The sequence below is a fragment of the Capricornis sumatraensis genome, chromosome 21, assembly GCF_032405125.1.
Source record: "Capricornis sumatraensis isolate serow.1 chromosome 21, serow.2, whole genome shotgun sequence".
NCBI lineage: Eukaryota > Metazoa > Chordata > Mammalia > Artiodactyla > Bovidae > Capricornis > Capricornis sumatraensis.
The window spans coordinates 35,712,729-35,727,659 of NC_091089.1; the positions used below are offsets into that span (position 1 = coordinate 35,712,729).

General features: G+C 43.3%; 1 protein-coding gene across 1 annotated transcript in view; it reads left to right on the forward strand.

Moving 5' to 3' along the window:
* Nucleotides 1-14,469, forward strand: part of ANKRD29 (ankyrin repeat domain 29) — a 49,227-nt gene extending 34,758 nt beyond the window's left edge. The window contains exons 8-10 of the mRNA XM_068993657.1: nt 1,035-1,130; nt 6,654-6,752; nt 13,579-14,469. Of these exons, the coding sequence (XP_068849758.1) occupies nt 1,035-1,130; nt 6,654-6,752; nt 13,579-13,662 (279 nt within the window). The 3' untranslated portion in view covers nt 13,663-14,469. The remainder of the gene's footprint in view (nt 1-1,034; nt 1,131-6,653; nt 6,753-13,578) is intronic.
* The last annotated feature ends 462 nt before the right edge of the window (nt 14,470-14,931 follow it).

The window sequence follows — 14,931 nt, forward strand, 5'->3', positions numbered from 1 at the left end:
TCTTTAGCAGAAAACCCAGGGAAAGGTTTGAATTCATTGGAACCTAACAGTTGCTGCTCGGTCTCTAAGGGGAAAATGTTAAATTCCTCTAGAATATTCCTCCAACCGGAGCTAGCCTCTGGATGACCCGCGGGGATGGAGGTAGGAGACTCGGACCTCGGCGGCCCTTGGGGATGTGTCTCCGTTGGCTGCTGATCCGCCTGGCGCTGCGCCTCCTGCTGGCCTCTGGGCCGCAGTGCAGCTAGCTCGCGGGGATCTGTGGTTTGGGGTCCCCGCAGTTCCCAGGCTCCCCAGGCTGTAGAGAGCTGCACCACAAGGGTGATTTCCTTCCTGTAGAAGTCTGTGAGCAAGATCGTCCAAATACAGCAATTGATGTGTTCCAGCAGGAGAAAGGGGGAATTGGAAAATCTCTTCTCAGGCCAGAAAAAGACGACAGAAACGGAATATTAATTTTTGAACTTGTCTCTGCATTCTTTCCTGCAGATTTCAGTCTGCCACCTTCCCGTTGTCCCCACAACACCCATGCACCCAGGGCAGACTAGGGCAAGAGTCTGTACATGGAAAAGCACATTTAAAATTTCAAAGCTGTAGATACAGTTCAACAGTCATAAAAAATTTTAAATTTAAAAACTTTAAAAAAGCAGTTCAACAATTAATTTCTAAGTTATGAACTGCAGTGAATGCCTCTTTAGTCCATCTATGTTCTAAAAATATCCTCCTGAAATTCCCCAATATTCTAAGGGACTAGAAGACCTTGAATCCCTAAATGGCAGGGTTCTAAGATAACAGAATAAGTCACGTATTTTGTCTGGTATTCTTTCATGCAGAGTTAACTGTTTAATATGCGCTAAAATGATTTTAGTTTAATATGCGCTAAAATGATTTTAGTTGAAAAGACATGGCAGCCCTGTGCTTTAGTTTACATATTTTGCCTGTTTCTGACAAGCATGTTCCCAGTTCTCAACAAACATTCCATTCTTAGCCAACACACACATATGTTAATAATGAACTTTTCTTTTCCTTTCTCTGTAAAGGATGGTACAACAGCTTTATTGAAAGCAGCCAACAAAGGGTATAATGATGTTATAAAGGAGCTGCTGAAATTCTCACCCACCCTTGGTATTTTGAAGGTAAGACCTGCAGAGAAATTTTACCAAATTCCAAAAGAGAGGGGTTAGAAATTTGAGAAGTCCACACTGGGGATTTGCAGTAGAATCCAGGTACCATTTCCTTGGTTAGTTGTATTCTCGAGAGAACATACCTACAGTTTCTTCATTTTGGAGATTCCTGGGCACTGGTAGAAATGGAAAGGTAATAAAAAGGGTGAACCAGAGTCTATAGGTAACCTAGTTTTCCAGGGGGAAGAAAATCAGACAATAACAATGAAATGCTAAATCAGAGAGTCAACCATATTGATATTAATATATCATTGGAAGATTGGTGAAGTCCTTCACAAGTCATGACATGATTTGTGTCTCAGAAAACATGAAGGACGGGTACATTCTTTCTCTTCATTACCTGATCAAAGAACCACACTGTTAGCTTAGGTCAAATGGAATAAGCTTCAAACATCTGGACACCTCAGAGACTGTTGTCATCCTGGAGGGCTGGGTCTTCCAGGAAACAGAGCCCTCAAAATCCTCTATTAAGTTGTAATCATTTTGAGTTAAAATATTCCTAAACTGGAGGATCTACCAGAGACTGGCAGTCTTTTTCAATAAAGGACCAGGTGGCAAATATGTTAGGCTTTGTGGGCTGTATAGTCTGTGTTGGAACAGCTTCACTCAGCGGTCATACAGAGCAAGCAACCATAGAAAATACAACAAAAACTGTTGCTGCATCTTATCAGACTTCACTGGGGGATATTCTATTTCCTTTTTTAATTCCTTACTTAGGCTTTTTATTTTTGGCTGCGCCGGGTGTTTGTTGCTGTGTGTGGTGTTTCTCTAGTTGTGGTCCACAGGCTGCTGCTTGCAGGGGCTTCTCTTGTTGGGAGCACGGGCTCCAGGCGCCTGGGCTCAGTCGTTTGGGCTCCTGGGCTCCAGAGCGCAGGCTCAGTAGTTGTGGTGCACAGGCTTAGTTGCTCTGCAGCAGGTGGAATCTTCCCAGACCAGGGATCGAACCCGTGTCCCCTGCATTGGCTGGAGGATTCTTAACCACTAGACCACCAGGGAAGTCCTGTATTTCTGAACTTCCGTATTTTCACATATCACAAGATAGTCTTCTTTTTAACATTTTTAAAATTCTGAGCTAATCAGTATGTAGAAAAACAGGCGGGGTGGGGGGCTGCGCCAGAGGCGGTGAAAGAGGCTAGATTTGGCCTGAGTGCCGTCGTTTGGTGATTCCTGGTATACACACTCCTGTTTTGTTAGAGAGATGACACCAGAACCTGTTGTAAACTTGGGACAGTCGTTTAGCACTCTGGGGATTTATTGATGTATCTGAAGTACTTGCCCTTAGATGACCCCAGAGGCTTTTTGGATGCCTTGTATCTGACCTTTATATGTTCAGGCTCCAAGGCTGATGTCAGCTGATACAGAGCTCCTGTTTTCAGTCCTGGCCTCTCTCACCCCAATGAGTTAATTGACCTCCCTGAGCTTGGAAGTCAAAAAACTATACTTTGTAAAAACTGTTTGGAAAGTGAGAATAAACAGTCTATGAAAGTGAATTATCTGTGAATAAAAGAAACAAGCTTCAGAAATGGACTTTGCAATATCTAGTCTTGTTTCAGACAACTCTTTCTTAGTTTTTACATTTTTATGCTTAGCCATGGTGCACATACGCAACATTGATAGATTGGTTAAGATTTAAGTAAATGTCATGTTATCAGATTAGCATATCGCCATGCATGGTAAACATGGTAAAGCAGACATGGAAAACTGCTGCCTTGCTGAAATTTTTCTCTGGGTATGATATTTATTTAACTTGTCTACAAAATCAGGAGGTTTTATATGTACATATACAGTAATAATAAAATGCACTGGTCATAGCAAACACCTTCTTCCAACAACACAAGAGAAGACTACACATGGACATAACCAGATGGTCAACACCGAAATCAGATTGATTATATTCTTTGCAGTCAAAGATGGAGAAGCTCTATACAGTCAACAAAAAGAAGACCAGGAGCTAACTGTGGCCCAGATCATGAACTCCTTATTGCCAAATTCAGACTTAAATTGAACAAAGTAGGGAAAACCACTAGACCATTCAGGTATGACCTAAATCAAATCCCTTATGATTATACAGTGGAAGTGAGAAATAGATTTAAGGGCCTAGATCTGATAGATAGAGTACCTGATGAACTATGGAATGAGGTTCGTGGCATTGTACAGGAGACAGGGATCAAGACCATCCCCACGGAAAAGAAATGCAAAAAAGCAAAATGGCTGTCTGGGGAGGCCTTACAAATAGCTGTGAAAAGAAGACAGGCGAAAAGCAAAGGAGAAAAGGAAAGATATAAGCATCTGAATGCAGAGTTCCAAAGAATAGCAAGAAGAGATAAGGAAGCCTTCTTCAGCGATCAATGCAAAGAAATAGAGGAAAAGAACAGAATGGGAAAGACTAGAGATCTCTTCAAGAAAATGAGAGATACCAAGGGAACATTTCATGCAAAGATGGGCTCGATAAAGGACAGAAATGGTCTGGACCTAACAGAAGCAGAAGATATTAAGAAGAGGTGGCAAGAATACACGGAAGAACTGTACAAAAAAGATCTTCATTACCCAGATAATCATGATGATGTGATCACTAATCTAGAGCCAGACATCTTGGAATGTGAAGTCAAGTGGGCCTTAGAAAGCATCACTATGAACAAAGCTAGTGGAGGTGATGGCATTCCAGTTGAGCTGTTTCAAATCCTGAAAGATGATGCTGTGAAAGTGCTGCATTCAATATGCCAGCAAATTTGGAAAACTCAGCAGTGGCCATGGGACTGGAAAAGGTCAGTTTTCATTCCAATTCCAAAGAAAGGCAATGCTGAAGAATGCTCAAGCTACCACACAATTGCACTCATCTCACACGCTAGTAAAGTAATGCTCAAAATTCTCCAAGCCAGGCTTCAGCAATATGTGAACCGTGCACTCCCTGACGTTCAAGCTGGTTTTAGAAAAGGCAGAGGAACCAGAGATCAAATTGCCAACATCCACTGGATCATGGAAAAAGCAAGAGAGTTCCAGAAAAACATCTATTTCTGCTTTATTGACTATGCCAAAGCCTTTGACTGTGTGGGTCACAATAAACTGTAGAAAATTCTGAAAGAGATGGGAATACCAGACCACCTAACCTGCCTCTTGAGAAATCTGTATGCAGGTCAGGAAGCAACAGTTAGAACTGGACATGGAACAACAGACTGGTTCCAAATAGGAAAAGGAGTACGTCAAGGCTGTATATTGTCACCCTGCTTATTTAACTTATATGCAGAGTACATCATGAGAAACGTCAGACTGAAAGAAACACAATCTGGAATCAAGATTGCCGGGAGAAATAACAATAACCTCAGATATGCAGATGACACCACCCTTATGGCAGAAAGTGAAGAGGAGCTAAAAAGCCTCTGGATGAAAGTGAAAGAGGAGAGCGAAAAAGTTGGCTTAAAGCTCAACATTCAGAAAACTAAGATCATGGCATCCGGTCCCATCACTTCATGGGAAATAGATGGGGAAACAGTGGAAACAGTGTCAGACTTTATTTTTTTTTGGGCTCCAAAATCACTGCAGATGGTGACTGCAGCCATGAAATTAAAAGACGCTTACTCCTTGGAAGAAAAGTTATGACCAACCTAGATAGTATATTCAAGAGCAGAGACATTACTTTGCCGACTAAGGTCCATCTAGTCAAGGCTATGGTATTTCCTGTGGTCATGTATGGATGTGAGAGTTGGACTGTGAAGAAGGCTGAGTGCTGAAGAATTGATGCTTTTGAACTGTGGTGTTGGAGAAGACTCTTGAGAGTCCCTTGGACTGCAAAGAGATCCAACCAGTCCATTCTGAAGGAGATCAATCCTGGGATTTCTTTGGAAGGAATGATGCTAAAGCTGAAGCTCCAGTACTTTGGCCACCTCATGCGAAGAGTTGACTCATTGGAAAAGACTCTGATGCTGGGAGGGATTGGGGGTAGGAGGAGAAGGGGACAACTGAGGATGAGATGGCTGATGGCATCACGGACTCGATGGACGTGAGTCTGAGTGAACTCCGGCAGATGGTGATGGACAGGGAGGCCTGGTGTGCTGCGATTCATGGGGTCGCAAAGAGTCGGACATGACTGAGCGACTAAACTGAACTGATACAGTAATAAAATTTAATACTAATGTTTTATTAGTTTTATAAAATGTTTTTCCTTCCATCTTCAATATTAAAGTGGCTACACAAAAATTCACCAATTTTAGCAAGGTTTTTTTTAGTTTTATTTATTTTTTTTGGATTTTAAATTTTTATTTTTACTTTATTTTACTTTACAATACTGTATTGGTTTTGCCATACATTGACATGAATCCACCATGGGTGTACATGCATTCCCAAACATGAACCCCCCTCCCACCTCCCTCCCCATAACATCTCTCTGGGTCATCCCCGTGCACCAGCCCCAAGCATCCTGTATCCTGCATCGGACATAGACTGGCGATTCGTTTCTTACATGATAGTATACATGTTTCAATGCCATTCTCCCAAATCATCCCACCCTCTCCCTCTCCTTCAGAGTCCAAAAGTCCGCTCTACACATCTGTGTCTCTTTTAGCAAGGTTTTTTTAATGCACACTGATAGAACAGCTGTCAGAATGTAATCTAAGAAAACTGCTTTGAATGAAGTTAAAGACAGCTAAGTGCTACTAGAACCATCTTACAGAAAAAGGAATGTTTTGGCCAACCCAATATCCAGATATAGTGATTAATTTGAAAGCTAAGCTTGCATTTAGGTGCTGTTCACAGACATATGTACCTTCTAGAACAGATATCTTATGATTATCCATTGTTCTTACATCAGGCTTGTTGTATTCTCCTCTTCCCTCCCAGAATCCAGCTACATGCTGTGCATGGCTGCTTCCTTATGTCAATAAAAGTTTGCAGTAAATTTCATAAAATGTCAGCAGCCCATTCACTAGGTCCCCTCTGTACCCAGAGATGCTTCAACTCGGGGCTGAGGGCAGGGAATGCTCCTCACCCCCACCTGCTCTTACTATTAAGCCCTGTGGCTCCAGAGTCATTGTCCTGCCCACCTGTGCATGCGGAGTGAGTGCAGCTGGGCTGACAAGTTGGCCTATAGGTGAGCAAGCTATACCTCCAGCCTTGCAAAAGTGTGTTCACCTAAACCACAAAGACTCTTAAGAAAAAAAAAGTTTGACAGAGCGTTGTTGTTTTTCCCACAGCAAGTTCTAATAGATCTACAATGGACCAAGTGAGCAGGAAGTCATGGACGCACTGGGAAGATCCCTTATTCTTCTTGCAAAAGGGTGTTGACAGTATTTATACTGACCGTCCACGGTGTCCCTGAGGACACTGTGTTAGATGCTGAAGTGAGTGACTTTGAAAAGGGAAGATAAGGACGAGAAAGGCTCTAGCATTACAGTATCCCCAGTCAGGCTGGTTCGTGAGGCAAGGCAAGCCGAGGGCTGATAGCTGGGAGCTCTCACCTGACACACTGTCCTTTTCTCCTAGAATGGGACCTCAGCGCTCCACGCGGCGGTGCTCAGCGGGAATATTAAGACAGTTGCCCTGCTCCTGGAAGCAGGGGCGGACCCAGCCCTGAGAAACAAGGTACCGTCTTAGTCATCTTTTCCCTCCACTGGGGGCCTATGGAAGAGAGAAGATCACATCTGCTGAAGCCAAGACAGCATCTCTCTGGCTCCAGTCACTAACTTTATCCTTGGGCATAGTGGTTGGTTTAGTCACCAAGTCATGTTGGACTCTTGCGACCCCATGAACTGTAGCCCGCCAGGCCCCTCTGTCTATGGGATTCTCCAGGCAAGAATATTGGAGTGGGTTGTCATTTCCTCCTTCAGAGGATCTTCTCGACCCAGGGATAGAACCCAGGTCTCCTGCACTGCAGGCAAATTCTTTACCGACTGAGCTACCAGGGAATTCTCTTGGGCATAGTAAGAACATAAAATGTTCTCGTTATAGGTTATGAGTGAGCAGTGTATTTGAACCCAGCATGCAAGTGTGTTAAGTCACTTCAGTCGTGTCCAACTCTATGTGACCCCATGAATGTAGCCTGCTAGGCTCCTCTGTTCATGGAATTCACCAGGCAGAAATACTAGAATGGGCTGCCATGCCCTCCTCCAGGGGATCTTTCCAACTCAGGGATCGAACCCAGGTTTCCCTCACTGCAGGCAGATTCTTTACCATCTGAGCCACAAAGGGAAGCCCTTTGAACCCAGAGGTTCAAAACCCCTATATCATCAGTGATTTTTAGGTAACAGTGGGGCAGGAGGTAGGGGGCAGTGGCGGGGGGAGTAAGGTTCTAAGTGTTCTATCATCAGAGAAGTGTCCTGAAAATGTCAAAATTCTGGTAGTTTAAGAACCATCCCCTCTGAGTTGGATACTCATATCGTGAGAATTGCCTGTGCTCTATTTGGTTACGGCAAGGGGAAAAATGTTGCTTTTATATTGTTAACAGGACTTTGACCACAGCTGTAAAACCAACCCCAATTTTTTTATTGAAGTATAGTTGAGCAAAATCAACCCATATTTTTATAGCCCCCAAATAATTTTAGTTTTCTATTAAGTCAAACTTGGAGGTAGGAGGATGCACAGTAACCGCAGGGCGGGAAAAAAAAAGGTTATCATTGTATTCCCTCCTACTCAACAGCTGCCTAAGCAGTCAGATATAGAGACTGAGGGCAGAAGGGTAGCCTGGGAAAGGTCTGGAGAAAACAACTAAACTACTGACTTTTGAGGGAGAAAGTAGGATGGGTGCTTATTAACAGGGGAGGATATGAAAGCAGTTTCCACTCTATACTTACATACTGCTTGAATTTAATAAGCATCTGCTGCTGTGTTGTGTGTTAGTTGCTCAGTCGGGTCCGACTCTTTGGGACCCTCTGGTCTGTAGTCCGCCAGGCTCCTCTGTCCATGGAATTCTCCAGGCAAGAATACTGGAGTGGATTGCCATTTCCTCCTCCAGGGGATCTTCCCAACCCAGGGATTGAACCCAGGTCTCCCACATTACAGGCAGATTCTTTACTGTTTGAGCCACCAGGGAAGCCCATTACTGCGTTGGATTTTATTAACAATAAAAGCAAAACCATGTAACATTCCATGGTGTTTTTAAAAGAAACCATTTTGAAGTGCAGTTAAACAATGTGCCAAGAGCCTCTTTTTTCTCATTCTACTTAGTAGATGGAATTACTGTTTCCCCTGTTCCTATCATTGAAGTGCTTGAAGACAATGTTGCTGCTTATCTCTTCCTGAAATACATGGATTGTTTTCCACTAGCAGACTTGATTGTATCATGAGCCTGCAAAACCACAACTGCTCTCTTATCTTTGCATCTTGGACACGGACATCCTAAGATGTCTTCATGGCTAAGCCATCCTGTATTGAGTTAAATCAAGGGGGAAGCTTTAGTATCTTTATATAGGAACAAAGTCTTCCTGTGTCTCCTGGAATCTCATCAATAATGGTTATGGGGAATTTCCAGTAACCAAAATGCTGGACTTTGGACCCTTCCTAAAGCTGTAAGCCAGACGGCCTGGAAAAGCCAGGCTCTTTAGAGGCAGCTTCAGGAGCAAGAGTGTTGGGATTCCAGCAGCCACTCAGGACTCTTGAGGATGTATCCTTGACCTTCATTCATTCATCCAACAAACACTTAGTAGTGCCTGCTAGATATGCTAATGGTAAAGCACCCGTCTGCCAATGCAGGAGACGTTAGATAAGCAGATTTGATCCCTAGGTCAGGAAGATCCCCTGGAGGAGGGCATGGTAACCCAGTTCAGTATTCTTGTCTGGAGAATCCCAGAACAGAGCCTGCTGGGCTGCAGTCCATGGGGTCGCAGAGTACAACGCGACTGAAGCGACTTCGCACGCACAGATAGCATGCAGTGTCCTGTGAACCTTATCAATGGAGAGATATTGGTGGAAAAGATTCACACAGTGTCTGACTTCATAGGGCTCACAGTTTACTGGGGAATAAGGATAATCAAGCAATTGCAAAAAAAAAAAAAAAAATTGCAGTACAGAGGGACAAGGGCAGTCAGCAGGAAGTAAAGAAGGCTACTGAAGCCTTCCCTGGGAGAGAGTCACTTCTCAGCTAGTACAGAAGCACCCGTTTGCTCTCTAGGCTCCAGGACTTCTGCCCTGAGACAGATGCCCAAGGAGAGGGTGACCGTGGCTCCAGTAGCCTCCTCCCCCCACACCGTGGCCTTGTCCGTGGGTGCTGGGATCCTGTGTTCCTGGTACCCCACCTGGGAACTCAGCACACATCTTCTCCCAAGAGCAGTGGGGACAGAGTGATGTGATGCTGTGGGTCGTGAATATGGACCAGTGGTCCTGTACTGTCATGAATAAGATGGACGTTAGGGGCAACCTGGGTGCTAGCCATCATCGCAGTTGGCACAACCTCAGCAACCTGGGGATTCAGTGGGGACCCACTGGGGGAGAGGAGGAATGAGACCGGGTTTTTAAGCCTATATGGATGACACACAGAACAGTGATGCGATTGGCCAAAACTTTGAGAGTATAAAGCTTATTTTAATGGTAAAGGATACAGACATTGATCGAGACGGACACATACATTACTACTCAACAAGCTTATTAACAAAGGTACAGCTTCTTAGATCTGTTCCTCTTCCTGACTGTGGAGGACCCCCCTGGCTACCTGCCTGCCTGTCAATCAAGGACCAACAATTGATGCCAGTTAGTTCTTCTGAGGGTTACTCCAAGACTGGATGGCACGCAGGTCCATTCTCTGTGAGCATTTTTCTCAGGCCTGGGCATTAAGCTCATACACTGTCTGCTCCTGCAGGAACTAAGCTAATAGTAGAATTGATCCCACAGTGGGGCCTCTGGCCTCACAGAGACTCCCATCTGTCAGTCCGGCACCAGCGTCAGCGGTCCTGTGGGTGGGCAGGAGTGCAGCTGCAGGATGAGGTGCACAGCAGGACCACGGTGGCAAATTCATCATTCCTAGCAGATGGGGTCAGGGAGCAGGATCCAGTCTAGAAAGTGGGGACTGCAGGAACTTCACCTGACATCCAGGTTTCAGATGAAGCAGCTGGGGCTCCAGGTTTAACTGCAGGGGAAAATAACTACCTCTGAGTTCTCTCCCCAGTTTGAGTGCGTTTCTGCACTTGAATTGCCTCCCCTGAATTCCCAAGAATATCCTTTTATTCATCTGTAGCAACTGTTCTCAAAGTGTGGTCCATGGACAGTTGGGGTATCCTCCAAACCCTAGGTTGAACCTCCAAACCCTTTGAACCTCAAAGGTTCTGATAGGTCAAAACAATATTCTTGATAATACAGAGATGGACTTTCTTGGTGGTCCAGTGTTAAGACTCCACATTTCCACTTCAGGAGGCATGGGTTCGATCCCTGGTCAGGGAAGTTTCTAAAAATTAAAATAAATAATAAAAATAGAGAGGCACTATTTGCCCTTTTCCCTGTGCTGCCATTTGCTGGGCTTCCCAGGTGGCGCTAGTGGTAAAAAAACAAACAAACAAAAAAACCGCCTGCCGATGCAGGTTAGATGTAAGAGACACCAATTCCATCTCTGGGTCAGGAAGATCCCCTGAAGAAGGGCATGGCAACCCACACCAGTATTCTTGCCTGGAGAATCCCATGGACAGGGGAGCCTGGAGGGCTACAGTCCATGGGGTCACACAGAGCTGGACATGACTGAAGCAGTTTAGCACACACAGCCATTTGCTGTAATGGTACAAAGACAATGGTGGAAGAAACCATTGGTACCTTAGTACACATCAAAGCAGAGTTACAAACTGTGGCTGAAAATAATTTTGCAAACCTCTGTAAGTTATTTTACATGTTGTAAGTTATTTTATAAAAATTCCAGTTTTATTGGTTGCCGGGGTCCAGCCCCGGTGGATCCAGGGTAATTCGAAGGTGGGGACGGAGTCAGTGTCCTGGAAAAAACTTACTTAATTACAGATATAGAGGGAGATTGGAAACAGATAGTGTAGTAGGACCAGATGGGAATTCAGCCAGGAAAACGGGGAGCGAGAAAGAAACGACACTGGGGAATCAGTCTTTCTAGAAACTGATCCGATTTCTTTATTTTTCAGGATTGTTTATATACCTTTTTGTTATACATAGAGTATATGGGTCAGAGTCACGTGGGGGTCAGCAGACCTGACCCTTGTCACAATCAGGTGCTTCATATAAAATTATACAAAGGTCTTATGAGTTTCATCATCTTCTGGCCATGAGGTCTGCTGACATTTTATGGCCCTTTCTGATACCGGTCAGTTAACCAGAAAACTTATTTTTCCAGGGGTGATTTTTTTCTTAAATCAGGCACCACCCTCCAAATAAAGTTGCATTCCTATAGGGTGAGGGTGTAGTGAGTTACAATCAAGAAAGGAATTTACTTAACCTAAGGTTTAACATGAAAGGTTAATACTTATTTCTCTTATATGCTAGTTATATTCATTATAAGGGCAGGAATATGTAGATTTAGCAGCAAATATTGGCTCAACAAATGTAAACCCTTCACCAAGGGAGGCTGTAAACAATCACATGCAGCCGGAGGAGCCTGATCAGGCAGGCCAGAGAACCTTCAGAGTTCGTAAGTTGAAACACTCTTGTCACACCCAGGAATTTTTATTAACTGGAGCTGCAAGTTAACTCCTTCTCTGAGAGAAATGGTTATGGGGGAGAGCTCCCCGTAAAGTACTCTGGTTTTGGGGGTAGATGCTCGGGAACAGGGGGTTTCCTGAGGCTTGATCACACCTTTGCGTATGCCAAGCTTCCTTCCTCATGACCTTTGCCATGGGCGGAGTTCCTCACGCTGGCTCCCAACAATTGGTATTTTCTAAATGACCAGTACAGGATGTTACAAATCAAACATAGGTTTAAAAAACAAAAAATCCACTTGCGGATAGATAGACCTATGGATTTTAATGCATCAGAGTAGAAAAATTCATTGGTGGTTCCAGATTGCACACAGCAATTAATCTTTAAGAAACAGCCACTTGTCCTGTATTGTTGAAGCATCAAAGAAAAATATCTACTATGATCCAAAAAGGCTATTAAAATGTTTCTCTCTTTTCCAACTACCTGTCTGTATGAAGCTAAATTTTTTCCATATACTTCAGCCAAAACAAAATATCACAGTAGATTGGAGGCAGAAGCAGGTATGAGAATCTAATTGTCTTCTTTTAAGCTACATAGTAACAAAACATGCAAAACTGTTAACCATGCTACTCTTCTAACTTTTTTGTTTTTGAAAATTTAGTTCTTCTTCAAAATGTATTATTTATGTTAACCTTAATAGGCTTATTATTTTCAATGAATTAATAAATATACTTAATTTTTTTCAGTTTTCACTTTTAATAAGTTAAAAACAAAAGCTCTTTAGAGTCCTTAGTAATTTTCAAGAGTGTACAAAAGTCCTGAGACTGGAAAGTTTGGGAACCATTGTCCTGTCATGTCTGTTTCTTGGACTAGAGACTCGCTCACAGAATAAATGCGTAAAGAATGCGTTTCAGCAGCCCTGTGGAAAGAGAGGACGTGGAGTGAGGCTGGATCAGACAGGGCAGGGGGGACACTGAAGCTGCTCTTTCCCGTGTCTTACATTCTGGCTATTTCCTGACTCTGCCTTCTCATCCAACAACGTATCTCCCCCTGCAACTACCGAAGCCCACATGCCCAGCGCCCATGCCCAGCGCCCATGCTCTGCGACAAGAGAAGCCACTGGAGTGAGAAGCCCCCCCTGCCGCAACTAGAGAGTAGCCTGTGCTTGCTGCAAGGAAAGCCCCCCGCGCAGCAACGAAGACCGAGTGCAGCCAAAAATAGTACATAAATCTTAAAAAAAATTAAAAAATAAAATATGATACGAATGAACTTATTAAAAAACAGAAACAGGCTCACAGATATAGAAAACAAACTTCTGGGTACCAAAGAGGGAAGCGGGGGAGGAATCAACAAGTTAGGGATTAGCAGATACGAACTACTAAATATAAAATAGATAAACAGTAAGATCCTACTGTATAGCACAGGGACTGTATTCAGTATCTTATAATAAACCATAATGGAAAAGAATATGAAAAAGAACACACACACATACACACGCACACACACACACGCGCACACACATATCTGTATTTATACCCACACATGTCTGAATCACTTTACACCTGAAAGTAACACAATGTAAATAAACTCTACTCCAAAAATTTTTTTTAAAAGAAAGAAAAAGTACTAACAATGACGTAAGAAAGTAACTGGTGATATGTACATTTAAGTATATTTTTTAAAAACCTTTAAAACCTTGATACAAAAGACTAAGTCCAGTGGGATTTTTCGTCAGTGGAGGAGCAGGTCTGGATGAGGGACCCCTCTTCAGAGTCCCTAAAACCACACCAATGGTGGTTGAGAATTCACTCATGCCTCTTTTCTTTTCTTTCAGGCCAATGAACTTCCAGCAGAACTAACCAAAAATGAACATATACTGCGTCTCCTCCGAAGTAAAGAAGGACACAGGAAGAGCTAACTCAGTCCCATATTTGACTGAAAGATAGAAACCTTAATCATACTGTCCAAAAAGAAATTGCTTTTCAAATAGTGTTGGAAATTCCTGTAAGACAGAAAATGCCTAGAACGCCCACCCGGGGTCCCTGACCAAGAAGAGCCGTGTGGTCTGTGTCCCGAGTGGAGAGCAGAGCCGCTCAGGGACCCTTCCCATGCGGTGGACTTCTCGCTCTGGCCTCTAGCCCCACTCCAGGGGGCCTGGCACATTCATTTGGGGATTCCACAGAAACTCGTTTGAAACTACATCAACTTGGGTCCCTCAGTTAAACTCTAAGATAGAGTTAAACCCTCTTAGAAACAGAAACAGGAAACAGGAAGCTTTGTTCCTTTAAAAAGACTGAAAGTCTGACCTTCAGTGAATTGATGCTCTTTTGCTTTTGTGTTAAATATATGTGAGCTCAAAGTTACGGTTCTATCGTATTTTACATGTATGTGTATGTCATTCCAGTATAAAATGTTCTCATCCACAAGGGTCCTGGCCATGGTTATTGTGAATCAGTAATGGGTGAAGTTACATGATTAAAAAGCCACTTCTGACCTTCCAGCATGTGCTTTCCAAAGATGGACTATGGAACTATAAAAAAAGACAAATTGTTCATTTAGTCCTCATCTTATTCCTCATGTGTAAAAGTCATTTTTACCTGGAGTCAATGTTGTTGGTATGGTAGGATACAAGCGACAAATTTGGAAATTCAGAAAATCACAAGCCACAAGAAATGTAGGCTTGTCTCTTTGAGCTGCCACTCTGGGTCTATTGCTGGGAATCTACTTCCTGCGCCGTAACTAAGTAGACTTGACATGCTGTGGAATCTTGAGTTTCCAACACCGCATTGCTTGATAGGATGACTTTGGAGTCCTTGGCTATAATGTGATCTATGTAAGTACACTGTGTTGCTGTTACTATTGAAGGAGTATAAGTAATAAAAGACTGTTACTAGTATTTAATAAGTGTTCATCTGTGCATGTTCTTGACCTGACTGATTCCAAGAAAGAAACCTAGGTTTTATTCCTTTGAGGGGGGTCAGAATTTATATTCACTGCAGTTTTTAATCAGTGGTGTCTAAACGCCTCAGTCGGTGCCTAATTGCACACACAAAAATTAAATCTTTCTGTAACCTACCATAATAAACACTGCTGGCATTTCGATTATTTAAACACATCTTTAGTTTTCTTGTTCATGTCTGCTCTGGTTTCCAGACAGTGTTCCAGGTGAAAACACATTGAAATGGAG